The sequence below is a fragment of the Myxine glutinosa genome, chromosome 11 (assembly GCF_964187855.1).
Source record: "Myxine glutinosa chromosome 11, kmMyxGlut1.1, whole genome shotgun sequence".
NCBI classification, from domain to species: Eukaryota; Metazoa; Chordata; class Myxini; order Myxiniformes; family Myxinidae; genus Myxine; species Myxine glutinosa.
In genome coordinates, this window is record NC_136271.1 from 128,733,344 (window position 1) to 128,748,314 (window position 14,971).

A 14,971-nucleotide genomic window follows, 5' to 3' on the forward strand; every position below is an offset into this window, starting at 1 on the left:
TCAAAAATATCCTTTGCAGCCAAATCACCTGGTCATTGGCATGTCCAAATATCAGCTTCCTAACTCAAAAGGTGCCTGAGTTAATAATGGTCAGAAGATAAATGAAATTTAATTAATTAAATAAGTACTTAATTAAACGCTAATAATTAAATAACTCCTCAATTAATTGATTATTCAAAAAACAAAAAATACCGTATTTGACAAAGGACTTGCTCACTACTGTGCCGAAATTTCAGCTTCCTAGCTCAAAGGATGGCTGAGATATCGTCCGGACAACCAAGAAAGAAAGAAAACAAGTACACATACATTCAAAGTACACCGCCCCATGCCAAATAATTAAATATGCTGCAGCGCGGCATTGCCGGGGCGCCTCCGGCGCCCGGCAATACCGCAGTGCAGCTCATTGAGGCTGCATTGGGAGGGAGAGGTGTACACTAATTGATTGATTAATTGTATAATTAAAATCAATAAAAGATTATCACAAAATATTTTCATAATCAATTGGCTAATCGCATAACTAAACCAGTAGTGCTTCATCCGAAGATGTATCTTTTAGAAATTTAATTAAATAAGTCATTTATAAAAAATTAAATAATTAATTGATTACTCAATAAATAATTAATCGATTAATCAATAAATACTTAATAGATGAAATGATTAATCAATAAATCAAAAATATCCTTGATAGCCACATCACTTGGTCACTCATGTCCAAATATTAGCTTCCCAGCTCAAAAGGTGCCTGAGATATTGGCCAAATGAGAAAGAAAATAAATAAATGATTAATAATGAAAATAAATAAATAATAATCATAAAAAAATTAAATTATTAATCAATTTGGTCAGAGAACACATAAACTACCACTATTTCATCAGAATCTGTAACTAAAAAAAAAAAAATTTTTTTGTCATTAATCGAATAATTAAATAATTAATCGATTAATTGATTAATTAATAAATCAAAAATATCCTTTGCAGCCAAATCACCTGGTCATTGGCATGTCCAAATATCAGCTTCCTAACTCAAAAGGTGCCTGAGTTAATAATGGTCAGAAGATAAATGAAATTTAATTAATTAAATAAGTACTTAATTAAACGCTAATAATTAAATAACTCCTCAATTAATTGATTATTCAAAAAACAAAAAATACCGTATTTGACAAAGGACTTGCTCACTACTGTGCCGAAATTTCAGCTTCCTAGCTCAAAGGATGGCTGAGATATCGTCCGGACAACCAAGAAAGAAAGAAAACAAGTACACATACATTCAAAGTACACCGCCCCATGCCAAATAATTAAATATGCTGCAGCGCGGCATTGCCGGGGCGCCTCCGGCGCCCGGCAATACCGCAGTGCAGCTCATTGAGGCTGCATTGGGAGGGAGAGGTGTACACTAATTGATTGATTAATTGTATAATTAAAATCAATAAAAGATTATCACAAAATATTTTCATAATCAATTGGCTAATCGCATAACTAAACCAGTAGTGAGTGCTTCATCCGAAGATGTATCTTTTAGAAATTTAATTAAATAAGTCATTTATAAAAAATTAAATAATTAATTGATTACTCAATAAATAATTAATCGATTAATCAATAAATACTTAATAGATGAAATGATTAATCAATAAATCAAAAATATCCTTGATAGCCACATCACTTGGTCACTCATGTCCAAATATTAGCTTCCCAGCTCAAAAGGTGCCTGAGATATTGGCCAAATGAGAAAGAAAATAAATAAATGATTAATAATGAAAATAAATAAATAATAATCATAAAAAAATTAAATTATTAATCAATTTGGTCAGAGAACACATAAACTACCACTATTTCATCAGAATCTGTAACTTAAAAAAAAAAAAATTTTTTGTCATTAATCGAATAATTAAATAATTAATCGATTAATTGATTAATTAATAAATCAAAAATATCCTTTGCAGCCAAATCACCTGGTCATTGGCATGTCCAAATATCAGCTTCCTAACTCAAAAGGTGCCTGAGTTAATAATGGTCAGAAGATAAATGAAATTTAATTAATTAAATAAGTACTTAATTAAACGCTAATAATTAAATAACTCCTCAATTAATTGATTATTCAAAAAACAAAAAATACCGTATTTGACAAAGGACTTGCTCACTACTGTGCCGAAATTTCAGCTTCCTAGCTCAAAGGATGGCTGAGATATCGTCCGGACAACCAAGAAAGAAAGAAAACAAGAAAACAACCAGAGTGAAAACTGAGTACTCTCTTTCAGCGTGCGTCACTGCCGAGCCCCCTTCGGTGCCCAGCAATGACGATTTGCAATGCCTGGAGATGGCATAGGAAAGGTGCGGTGTACAACAAGAAAACAACCAGAGTGAAAACTGAGTACTCTCTTTCAGCGTGCGTCACTGCCGAGCCCCCTTCGGTGCCCAGCAATGACGATTTGCAATGCCTGGAGATGGCATAGGAAAGGTGCGGTGTACAACAAGAAAACAACCAGAGTGAAAACTGAGTACTCTCTTTCAGCGTGCGTCACTGCCGAGCCCCCTTCGGTGCCCAGCAATGACGATTTGCAATGCCTGGAGATGGCATAGGAAAGGTGCGGTGTACAACAAGAAACCAGAGTGAAAACTGAGTACTCTCTTTCAGCGTGCGTCACTGCCGAGCCCCCTTTGGTGCCCGGCAATGACGATTTGCAATGCCTGGAGATGGCATAGGAAAGGAGCGGTGTACAACAAACAACCAGAGTGAAAACTGAGTACTCTCTTTCAGCGTGCGTCACTGCCGAGCCCCCTTTGGTGCCCGGCAATGACGATTTGCAATGCCTGGAGATGGCATAGGAAAGGAGCGGTGTACAACAAGAAACCAGAGTGAAAACTGAGTACTCTCTTTCAGCGTGCGTCACTGCCGAGCCCCCTTCGGTGCCCAGCAATGACGATTTGCAATGCCTGGAGATGGCATAGGAAAGGAGCGGTGTACAACAACCAAGAAAACAAACAAACAAGAAACCAGAGTGAAAACTGAGTACTCTCTTTCAGCGTGCGTCACTGCCGAGCCCCCTTCGGTGCCCAGCAATGACGATTTGCAATGCCTGGAGATGGCATAGGAAAGGAGCGGTGTACAAAAAGTGAAGGGTCTGAATACTTTCTGAATGCACTGTATGTCAAGAAGGAACAGGTGCAGTTCTTCTTTGAACTGTTAGCAAACTCATCGGAATGTTTCCTCAACATAGCCACCAGACTTCGATATGTAAAGGCAACGAGTTGCAATTCCCGACACAAAATTGCAAACAATCTCGAATTTTTGGTATGATGCTCAACAAATTTCACGATTTTAATTGTGATTTCCCAGACCTAGTTAACTTCCAGTTGAGGTGTCTTGCAAGTCAGAACATCTCGATGTATGCAATATGTCTAAATAACATGTGGTGGCACATACACAACTTTTTGCTTTTAATTCTGTGTATTTGCCTGCATTACATTACATATTGTGTTTCCTTCAAATTAATTGATAAATAATTAATAAATCGTCATGCAAGTTTCCAGTGGTGGTACCTCACATGCACAAACGGATAAGTGTGTCAGGTCGACACATCCAGTTGCAAGGCATATTTGGGGTTGATTAAACTATTCGCTGAACCATGAAGTCATTGGCAATCGTACTATAATTAGTCTTACCCTGAAGGAGTTGCAAGACTATTGCAACGCCCCTGTCTGTCTATCTGTCTGTATGTGTATGCATCTGGGTGTGTGTCCGCATCTATATATTTTCATTTGAAATATGTTTTCCTCTGCAACCGCTTGCCAGATCGATTCAAAACTTTAACCATATGAGGGACTCCCCACGGAGAATATTTTATTGATAACTCTGACAACTTTGTAGGTCACGTGGCAGTATGGCTGCCATATTGGAATAAAGGAAAGAATTTGGACATCTTCTCCAAAACCGCTCAACAAAAAATATTGAAACTTGGCACACGTCATCAACTACCAATGCATTATATGGAGGTGATAACAGTGACATCAGTGAAGTGGTATTTCAGTCATAATTGGTTGAATCAAAATCCTTATCCAAAAAATCTGAAACTTCATATATCTTCTCTTTCATGACTTTTTTCCCCCTTTTGGAACAAACTCCCACACTCTCTGCAATCCCACTCCTCCTTCCAGGTCTTCAAAGCAGCTGTTCACCACCATCTCTTATATTCCCCCATCCAAAACCTTGATCTTTTCTACCCCTGTTAATACACCCCAAATCCACCTCCTTCAAATTTCTCGTTTTCTTTCCTGAAAGTCCTTGTAGTGTCCATCTTGTTTATCCCGTGTACCCCACCCCAGCCCTCTCCCTTCCACAGATCTCCCGATGTCCCTGTTGTTGTGCTTCCCTCTCTCCTCCACCCCCTCCTCCTCTTGTCTCCCGCTTCATTTATTATACGCGCTATGTATTAGCTCTTACACGAGCCTCGATCTTGAAAACAAAAAATTAAAATAATAAAAACCCTTGCCAAGAAACTGTGACATAGTAGGGTGCTTTGATGATACGGGTATATGGGCCACGATGGCGGTCGACCATATGAGTTGCGGGTTCAGTTAATGGTGGTGTTCTTGTTCCGAATGAACGCACGAGGTGAGACTATGCGCTCTACCGAGTGGCGTTCTAGTTTGAGAAGTGTGTATTTGTTTGTCTGTGTTTGATTTCTATGCACTCCTGAACAGCTGGGTAGAAGGAGTTGAGAATTGGTTTTTAGATTTGGGTGTGCCTGGGAAGGTTTTTACTTATTAAAAATAATTCGTAGCCCTGGGATTCAGGGTGGAGGTAGCTCAAAATTCCCTCGGTGTAAATATGATTGGCATGACATCACTCCCAATGTTTGGGGGTATTAAAAGTCTTAGTAAAACACACCGATTCTGGTGAATTTAACCTGTTCAATTCTGGGGGAAAAATTGAACATGGGGGAAGTACTTCCTTAAATGGAAGTATCCTGTCCATCGGAGGATGGTCCTTTGTTGATATCATCATGAGCACTGCAGGAAGAAGGAGCAAGTCTTCCACTGTATGGCTTTTTATTCTTGGCATTTTGGTAATAAACTTCCCAGGAAATCATCAGTGCTCGTTCAGGGATTGTTGTTATTTTTGTTTCATCATATCTCGTTGACCTTTCAATCTCGCTTTTTACTAACTTGTAGTTGCCAGTTGAGTACCAACTTGTAGTTGCCAACTGCCAGTTGAGTACCAGCTCACTGGTGGCCGACCACTCTAGTTTTACCGGTTTTGTGCCATCTTGTTCCATCTTGTGCAAGGCCTCGAGCACATCCAAATATGGAATTCACTGTGGATGTGTTGCTCATCATACTATAAGTAGTTGTCAACTTTCACTTCACTGCTTGTGTGGCCTGCTTCTCAATACCGGTTCCACTGGCTTCTCCATATGTGTTAGTGACATGATGGTTTTATTTGCTTTATGTGCGAGCCAGCCAATGGTCCATTGTAATTATAAGAGGAAACTTAACAATGTAAGGTGTAGCTAATACTTTACCAGTTGTGACTGATGTCGAGCCAGGAATGTGAGCCACACTAGCGCTCGAACATTACTGAACTAGTTCATGCACAGCCTCATCTTTATCACCTGACTACAGCCTTGACGCAGAATAAAAAATTTTTTTTCTCGTCTACAAATCTCAGATTGTCCCTCGAATTCTGTGGAAGCAGACTTTGTCCAATGATATGTGAGCAATGCTTTAATTTTGATTTTCCTTAACCTCCTCATGTCTGATGCAAAGCCTGGTGTTGGCTTAGCGGTTAGGGTGCCGGCTTGGGATCCGAGGATCCTGGGTTCGAATCCCGGTCGATCGCTGAATTAATGCTAGAGGGGTTGACTCAGCCTGTCATCCTTCCGAGGTCGGCAAGTTGAGTACCAGCTCACTGGTAATTCCCTGTGTGTCGCAAGAGGCGACTAACAGGGTTGGCGGCAGGAACGGCATCCGGCTGTAAAACATTGCTTCAAAAAGGGGACCACGGTGCCCAAAAAAGGCCAACCCCCGCCCTGCTGGGAAAAATGGCCTCTAAAGGTGGTTCTTCCTCATGTCTTATGCTCCCAGGATAAGTTGTGTCCCTCAACCCTCAGTTTGCGAATAAACGGGCTAGGTATTCTTCAGGGCATCTATAAAATCACTTACAAAATAACGACCAGTAAGTGGGATGTTTGTGCGCACAGGTGTTCCTTTGTAGCCGTAAAGTGGAGCAAGCATTTGCGGCAGGTGGTTGGTCATCCCATGAGCTACGCCAGGCGTTCTCCCGCTGCGTGGAACGTGGGCTGCAAAACAGCGATGCAATGTATGGGCGAGAAGCTGTGCAGAAGACGTGGATGGCAAAGTTTGAGATTCTGCTGCATGGGGTAGCAGAAGAGCCGAATCCACATCAGCCTTCCCTTGGCAAGGATCAACTCCTTGAAATGTTTCAGAAGATCCTTGGGATCCCCAAGCTTGAGCATCAGCGCATCTACAACGCATGCCAGGTGAGTTCGTAATTTTCCACCAAAGTAAATGTAGAAGTCGAGTTAAATGAATTGAAGATTTTTTTTTCATTGCACATCCTTCTAACTCTGTTTTTGCGTGTATGTGTATCCTACAGTTGGACAATGCAGACGAGCAGGTGGCACAAATTCGACGGGAGTTGGGTCGGAGGAGAGAACGAGCAGCGTTTGCTGCCAAGGTCTATACTTTCCACTTTTTAGGTCGAACATTTCCACCTATAACAGACGTTTTTACGACAGGCTGTGTCGTCATAACATTTGTATACAAGGTATGAAAAGGGCACTATGAAAGAAATAGAAAGAAAGAAAAACATAACCAAAGGAAAAAAAGAAAAAGAGAAAGAAAAAAAAAGGCACCTTTCTATGGAGAAAGGGCAGGTGTGTGCAAGACCAGGAAGGAGGTGGAACATTGTTCCTAATAATTCTGTTTACCTTTCACCGATTGTACCTTGTTGAGAAAAACCTTGCATGTAAGTAAAAATAAATAGGAAATGCGATTTTATATTAAGGAAAGGCAATATGCCCCAACACTCCTTATTAGTGGTAACAAATGACCACAAGGAAATGAATGAGGCAGGTAAATTAACCGCTTTTTATACATTTTTTTTTATGCCTCCGGCCCCGAAGGTGGCCAGAGGCATTATATTTTCAGGTTCTCCGTCCGTACGCACGGGCTAAATCTCGTTTTTTCTCAGCAACCACATGTCCGATTGAGACAAAACTTTCAGAGTATGAGTGACACCCATGCATAATGTTTTTTTTAAATGATAATTGTGATGTTACAGGTCACGTGGTATGGCAGCAAGGCCTCAGCAGCCATCTTTGATTAAACGCAAATAATGAAAAAAATAATTCTCCGAAACCGCTGAATGAAAGAAATTTCAAACTTGGCACATTGTCAAGTACTCCCAATTGGGAACAAAAGCCTGATACTGAAGACATCATTGGTGAAGTGGTATACCAACCATAAATGTTTTAATTGAATGCCTTATCCTAAAAATCTGAAATAACATGCACATGATCTATGACCCATTTGTATTGAAATATTAAATTTATGACATCATTGGTCACATGGTTTTGCAGCCATATTGGATTCAACCTCAAACCTTTAAAAAAAACAAAAACTTCCACACCACCAAATCGATCGATTCAAAACTTTACTTGTGTCATTGACTAGGCATGGCGATTAAAGTTTGATCATGAAAACGTCATTGCTCACATGGTGTGGCAGCCATATTGGATTGAAGGAAAATAATTATATTTCTGAAACTGCTTACCCTTTTTGTGAAATTTTACATATGTCATCGAACTCCATTGCTGCATATAGTTTGAAAATTATGACATCGTAGGTCACGTGGTTTGGCAGCCAACTTGGACAGAAAAACGAAGCTTATGCAATCAACACGAAACTTCACAAACGTGATCCCCTACCCATACATATGCAGAGTGTACACTTAGTGTCATATATCATGTGGTTTGGTAGCCATATTAGCTTGAAGGCCGATATTTTAAAAAAAAATCTCCTTCTCTGAAACTGCTTCACCGATCGATGTGAAACCTGTCATGTCTGGTGAAAATGTGATACTTGAGAACATCTGAAGGGATTTAAATCAAACTTGTTCATTTTTAGGACAGTTAACGAGGGCATCTACCCATCTTTTTTTACCTGAGGCATATTGGCGACAATCGCATTGCTCTAGTTTATTCTTATTTCATATGTAGCCTGTAGCTGCGAGTGGCATCATTGCTGGGCGCCCGGCTGTGCCGCTGATGCAGTGCCCCCTGATTCCAGTAAGCTGGTGCTCATCTTGCCGACCCCGGAAGGATGACAGGCTGAGTCAACCCACCTGGTGTTATTTGATAGATAGCCTGTCGTGGCTGACCAGGTGCTCAAGCTCAAGACCCTATAAGATATTAAGCCAGCCACCTTGACCATTAAGCCAACACCAGGCTTAACCACACTTTACAGATGTATTTACAATCGATCACATGTATTTACAATGGCACATACCTAATGTGCAACTTGCTTAACTCGGCCATCTCTTTATCCTTCGTTTGCATCACTAAGCCACACAGCACCTTAACCACTAAGCCAAAGGAGTTGAGACAAAACTTGGTGGATGAATTGGTTAGGTGACGAGAACAAGCCGAGTAAATTTTGGCTTCGGTCTGAATCCAGATCCGGCCTATCGGTGGGATACAAAATCCAAACTAATCAACCTGGCAGAGTTATGCGCTCTACCGAGTGCCCCTCTCGTTATAAATTGTTTGCTTGGTCCACATCTTGAATACGTTATGTTTCAATCACTCATCTTAAATTATATCCTTCTCTTTGCAGATGAAAACATTTTTGGACAAGGATATGGAAAAGACTTATGTAGAGGAATTGAAAGCATCCATTCAACAACTGCTTGATAATCTGGAGAGCCTACCCCTAGGAAGAGGAGGCCCACGGAATCGTTTGGTTCCGGTGCTGTCTGGAGATATAGCAAGCAGTGGACGTACAACTCTTGCCAAGTACAACATAAACATTTCCTTCTCTGTTGAGGTATTACTTGTTGAAGGCATAGGACCTGCCTCCCAACTAAGGATACCTTGTGGCAAGGGGCACATATTTGTAGCAAACCTTTTAAAGGTGACTATATTTATGATGGGGATGTGTTACGTGAACTGCCCCAGGAAGTCGAAACGGTATTTGTTTTCTTTATATTTGGTAGGGAGGTGTTGCCAAAAAGGGTTTTCCCTGCAACTTGAGTCAAATTTTCTCATAAATCAATATCGGGGGTTTTTTCACATTTTTCTTTTTCATTTTTTCTACATAAATTCACAATGGATATGGGCAAATCCTGTGATGCTAAAGAATATATGTAATTAAGTGGTCTGATAACCACTTTATTGTTTGGGATTTTTTTGTTGACCAAACTTTATATTGGTTTATGCTTTGTTGTTGGAATTGTCAAACTATGAAAAACATAGAGTTCATGGAACTTACACTGTGCAGTCTTGAGATAAATATAATAATAATAATAGTAATATAGAAGAAGAAGACCACTCCTTTTGCATATTAAGATGCATTCGGCTGCCAAAGCAGTTTCCTCGGCTGTTGGACACGATCCTGGTCGGGTCGCCACTCTGATGCAGGATACTTGAGTGGCTCATTCTTCCGAGTAAGTTGGTACTCATTTTTCTGACCTCGGAAGGATGACAGGCTGAGTCAACCCACCTGGTGTTAATTCAACAGCATGACAGGGGCTTGAAATCAAGACCTTGATATCTCAAGCCAGCCACCTTAACCGTTAAGCCAACACCAGGCTTAATAATAATATATCTGGAGGAAAAATATGATACAAGGATATGGCTGGGGTCTACGAGCGGCAAATTTACTTGGTCATGATGATGATGTAAAATGCTGTAATATTTTGTCCAAGTAATGTTAAACGGAAGGGGTTTGAACGTGGCAAAAGGCAATTTCTGTTCTATAGTTTTTATGTATCTATCTATAATTCCAGTAATCTCTGTGTGTTTGTTTGTACGTTTGTACGTTTGTACGTTTGTTTGTCTGTGACCGCTGTTTCTCGACAACCACGGGTCCGATATACTTGCAACTTGCCAGGTATATTGCTGGGGACCCGAGGATGTGCCTTTTCAAGGTTTGAAATTAATCGGACAAGTACTTACCGAGCTATGGCGATTTAGCCGTTCGCCGTTCGCTTTGGCGTTGCGAATGGACCAAACCATTGCATGTAAATAGAGGGGGGGGGGTTCTGTGGTCGTTGCGAATGGACCAAACCATTCATGTAAATAGAGGGGGGGGGGGTTCTGTGGTCGTTACTGCCACGTGGTTTCAAAGTTTTTTTTTGTTGTTGTTGTTTGCACGCATGTTTTTTTGCACCCACGTACGGGCACGCCCTAGGATGTTTACACACACACACCCCTACACAAATTTTTTTTTTTTTTTTTTTTGGCAAGGAACGGGCACCCACGTACGGGCACGTCCTAGCTTATATATAGTACGGGCATGCCCTAGTTTAATTAAATTTCAATAAAATATTTTCTACTTGTTCCTCTTGAGCATAACTGGCCTTTCCATACCATCTCTTATGTACATTTTGTTTCCTAGGTCGTGGTGATGGAAGCGACTGGGCTTGTTTCAGTACCACCTGGCAAACAAGTTTACTGCACCATGGAGATGGAAGGTGGTGACAAACTTCAAACAGAGGCGGTGGATGCTGACAAGCCGAAGCAAGCAAACTACTTTGTCTTTCTTCTCTTTATTTTTTATTTATTTATTTTTATGTTGAAGACTCCAGTCACAGACCATATAGTACTCATCGAGGCCAGGCCATAAATAAAAGAGCTGCATTGATAGAAAAGTAAAGAAAGAGAGAATAGTCCAAGAGTGTTTGAGGAAGTAAGAAATCTGTTTTTGAAAAGGGGAAGGCCATAAGTGTTTGGAAATACATGACAAGGTAGGGAGTTTCAGAGTTTGGCAGCGGTAGGGAAGAAACAAACATCATAACGAGCCACCCTTGAGTTGCCAATGGCCACACAATAACCATGTGATGTTGTGGCTTGTTGAGTATTCCGTGGTCCCGCCAATCGCGAATGGCCGACGAAGTTGCCGGAGACATTATGGTTTCTGGTTATCTGAGCAGCTGTCTGTCCATCTGTGTCCGTCCATTCATATGTCCATGATAGGTTTTTGTGACCACGATAACTTAATACCAGCTGAAGTGATCTAAGTCAAACTTGTTGCAGGTATGTATAATGATGTAAATATTTATTTATTTATTTGTATGCAGCCTGTCGTTGCTTGGCTGCATCATTTTCTTAGGGCGCAGCTGTGCTGCTGATGCAATGTCCCTTTAACAGTTAGCTGGTACTCATTTTGCCGACTTCAGAAGGATGACAGACTGAGTTGACCCACCTGGTGTTAATTCAACGTAACGACAGTGGCTTGGACTCAAGACCCTAGGATCGTAAGCCAGCCAACTTAACCATTAAGCCAACACGAGGCTTCATGTAAAGATGAACTGATTAGATTTTGGGGTGACGAGGTGAGGTCAAATGTCAGAGGTCCCGTTCGGTGAAAAAGCGGTTACCGAGGTAACTTGTGAAACAATTATGTAATTGTGACCAAACTGGGTATAATTCTATATTATGATGCAAAGATGAACTGATCAGATTTTGGGGTCATGAGGTCAAAGGTCCCGTTGGGTAGAAAATCTGTTACCGAGCTAACTTGAGAACCAGTGATGGGATTTTGACCAAAATTGATACAAGTATACATTATGCTGCAAAGATTAACTGATTCAATTTCGCCATTAAGAGGTGATCACATATATATATATATATATATATATATATATATATATATATGTATATATATATATATGTAAATATATATATATATATAACTGTAAGAAATAGTAGAAACTCCACAGTACGAGCAGGGCGTCTCATTTGCATTGAATAAATAATCGTTAGATTAAATAAGACGCGGACGTAGCTTCAGGACGTCGATCTTTAATTGTCGACAAGCTTTCGACCAACAAAGGTCTTCTTCTGAGTCGGCCCCAAGTTCAACGGACGTCTATATATATATATATATATATATATATATATACATATATATATATATACATATATATATACAGTCACGTGAAAAAGTAAGTACACCCCATGTAAAGTTTTGACTTTTAAACATATTTCAACATACAGCTATTTGATCTTCATTTCAAAAATATTGAAAGATAAAGGTGATATAATATAACAAATATCATGAAACATTTACATTTTGTAGTCCATTGTATAATTTAAATAAACATAAATGCAAATTTCGCATGTGGAAAAAGTAAGTACACCCCAACATTTATCACTACTTCAAATACCTAAAATTAGAATCAGGTGCACCAGCTCAGGTGCAAATGATTAGAACATCGTTAGAGAGGATCTTGGAGGAACCTGTCTTATTTAAACCTCAGACATTTAGTTTGGTTTGCTCTTTGTTGTTGAAGTGTGCGGCATCACCATGCCAAGATCAAAAGAGCTCTCTGAGGCCTTCAGAAAGAAGGTTATAGATGCCGACGAGTCTGGGAAGGGATTTAAAAAGATCTCCAAACAATTTGAAATCAAACATTTGACTGTCTGGAAGATCATCTACAAGTGGAGAGGATTCCAAACAACTGCCAACCTGTTCAGGCCAGGCCGCCCCAGCAAGTTCAGCCCGAGAGCAGACCGCAAGATGTTGAAAGAAGTCTCTAAGAACCCCAGAATGTCATCATGGGACCTACAGGTAGCTTTTGCCACTGTTGATGTCAACGTGCAGGAGTCTACCATTAGAAAGAGGCTGCACAAATTTGATCGACATGGGAGGTGCCAGGAGGAAACCTTTGCTGTCCAGCAAGAACATCAGGGCAAGACTAAAGTTTGCCAATGAACACCTCAGCAAAGACCAGCACTTCTGGAACAATGTGCTCTGGACAGATGAGTCAAAGGTAGAGCTATTTGGCCACAGTACCAGAAGACATGTTTGGCGAAAACCAAAGACAGCATTTGACCACAAGAACCTGATACGAACTGTAAAGCATGGTTGTGGAAATATTATGGTTTGGGGCAGCTTTGCTGCATCAGGGCCTGGGCAGCTCACCATCATAGAATCCACTATGATTTCTTCATTGTACCAGAGGGTGCTTGAGGATGATGTGAGGCCATCTGTCGGAAAGTTGAAGCTCAACCGAAGGTGGACCTTGCAACATGACAATGACCCTAAACATACCAGTAAATCCACCAAGGTATGGCTGAAAAGAAAGAAATGGAGGGTTCTGGAATGGCCAAGTCAAAGCCCGGATCTAAATCCCATTGAGATGTTGTGGGGGGGATTTGAAACGAGCTGTGCATGCAAGAGACCCCTCAAACATCGCACAGCTGAAAGAATTCTGCATGGAGTGGGCAAAAAATTCTCCCAGTCGATGTCAGAGACAGGTAGACAGTCATAAGAAATGCCTACTTGAGGTTGTTTCTGCCAAAGGGGGCAATACCACCTATTAGAGCCAAGGGTGTACTTACTTTTTCCACATGTGAAATTTGCATTTATGTTTATTTAAATTATACAATGGACTACAAAATGTAAATGTTTCATGATATTTGTTATATTATATCACCTTTATCTATCAATATTGTTGAAATGAAGATCAAATAGCTGTATGTTGAAAAAGTCAAAACTTTACATGGGGTGTACTTACTTTTTCACGTGACTGTATATATATATATATATATATATATATATATATATATATATATATATATATATATATATATATATATATATATTTATATATATATATATATATATATGTATACAGACTTGGCATTTAATATGGAATATTTTTTTTTTCTTGACTTGTTTACTTTCTTAACTCAGTATATCAATCTGGTGAGTTTCTTTTACACTTTGGTGATTTTTTTGTTAAAAGAATCATGTCACTGATTGTCTGTCGCAGCAAGAAGTCAACAACAGGATTATATCACAGGTGGCGTGGCAAAATGTACGGACAGGTGCATTTGATGATTAGCTTCACAGTCGGGTATACAATGGTTGTTGCGTTCTGTATTAGTGGAAAACAACTGCTGCACATCTCCAAAAGTTATTGCCGCTTCCTCTGGAGATGGTCCGTCAACTCGACAATGCTGTTTGTCATGGAGTGGTGGCTTTACAAAATTACGGCATGAAACAGCGTGCTATTGCTCGGCAGTATGGCATCACTCAACGTCAGGTGTCAAAGATCCTGAAACGAAATGCTCAGAGGGGTGTCCCTACTCCAATACAGAGGCCAGGACGTCCCCGCAGAACCACAAGGAGGGATGATCGCCAGCTGCACCAGTTAGTCCGCAATGGCCGTACCAAGTCAGCTAATCGGCTTAGGGCTGAGTGGCAGCAACTGACAAATGTGCCTGTATCCAGAAGGCTAATCAACCAATGACTGGTTCAAGCAGGCTATCGTGCCAGGCGTCCCCTGAGAAAGCCACGCCTGACCAGACAACACAGCCAGCGCCAATTGCAGTGGGCCAGAGAGCACCGTCAATGGCAGCCAGGACACTGGAATCACGTGACCTTCAGTGACGAGTCTAGATTTCTGGTCTATCGTCAAGATGGCCACGTCCGAGTGCGCAGACAAGTGCATGAAGCCCTCAACGAAGATTGTATAGTGCCAAGAGTCCAAGCTGGAGGTGGTGGGGTGACCGTTTGGGCTGTTTTTCATGCAGGGGGCAAAACTGACCTGGTTGTTCTGAATGGAAACCTGAACCAGTTCAAGTACAGGGTCATTCTGGAAGAAACATTGCTTCCATTTGCTCGTGCATCCTTTCGAGGAAACTTTGTCTTCCAAGATGACAATGCATGGCCTCCTCGTGCTCGCATGATCCAACACTTTCTTGCTGACCATGGTGCAAAGCATA

General features: G+C 40.6%; 1 protein-coding gene across 2 annotated transcripts in view; it reads left to right on the top strand.

The window, feature by feature from the left end:
- Positions 1-14,971, top strand: part of LOC137436149 (calcium-dependent secretion activator 1) — a 156,906-nt gene that overhangs the window by 30,365 nt on the left and 111,570 nt on the right. For both annotated transcript variants that reach the window (XM_068129870.2, XM_078787109.1), the window contains exons 3-6: positions 6,197-6,496; positions 6,613-6,693; positions 8,853-9,062; positions 10,635-10,756. In XM_068129870.2, the coding sequence (XP_067985971.2) occupies positions 6,197-6,496; positions 6,613-6,693; positions 8,853-9,062; positions 10,635-10,756 (713 nt within the window). The remainder of the gene's footprint in view (positions 1-6,196; positions 6,497-6,612; positions 6,694-8,852; positions 9,063-10,634; positions 10,757-14,971) is intronic.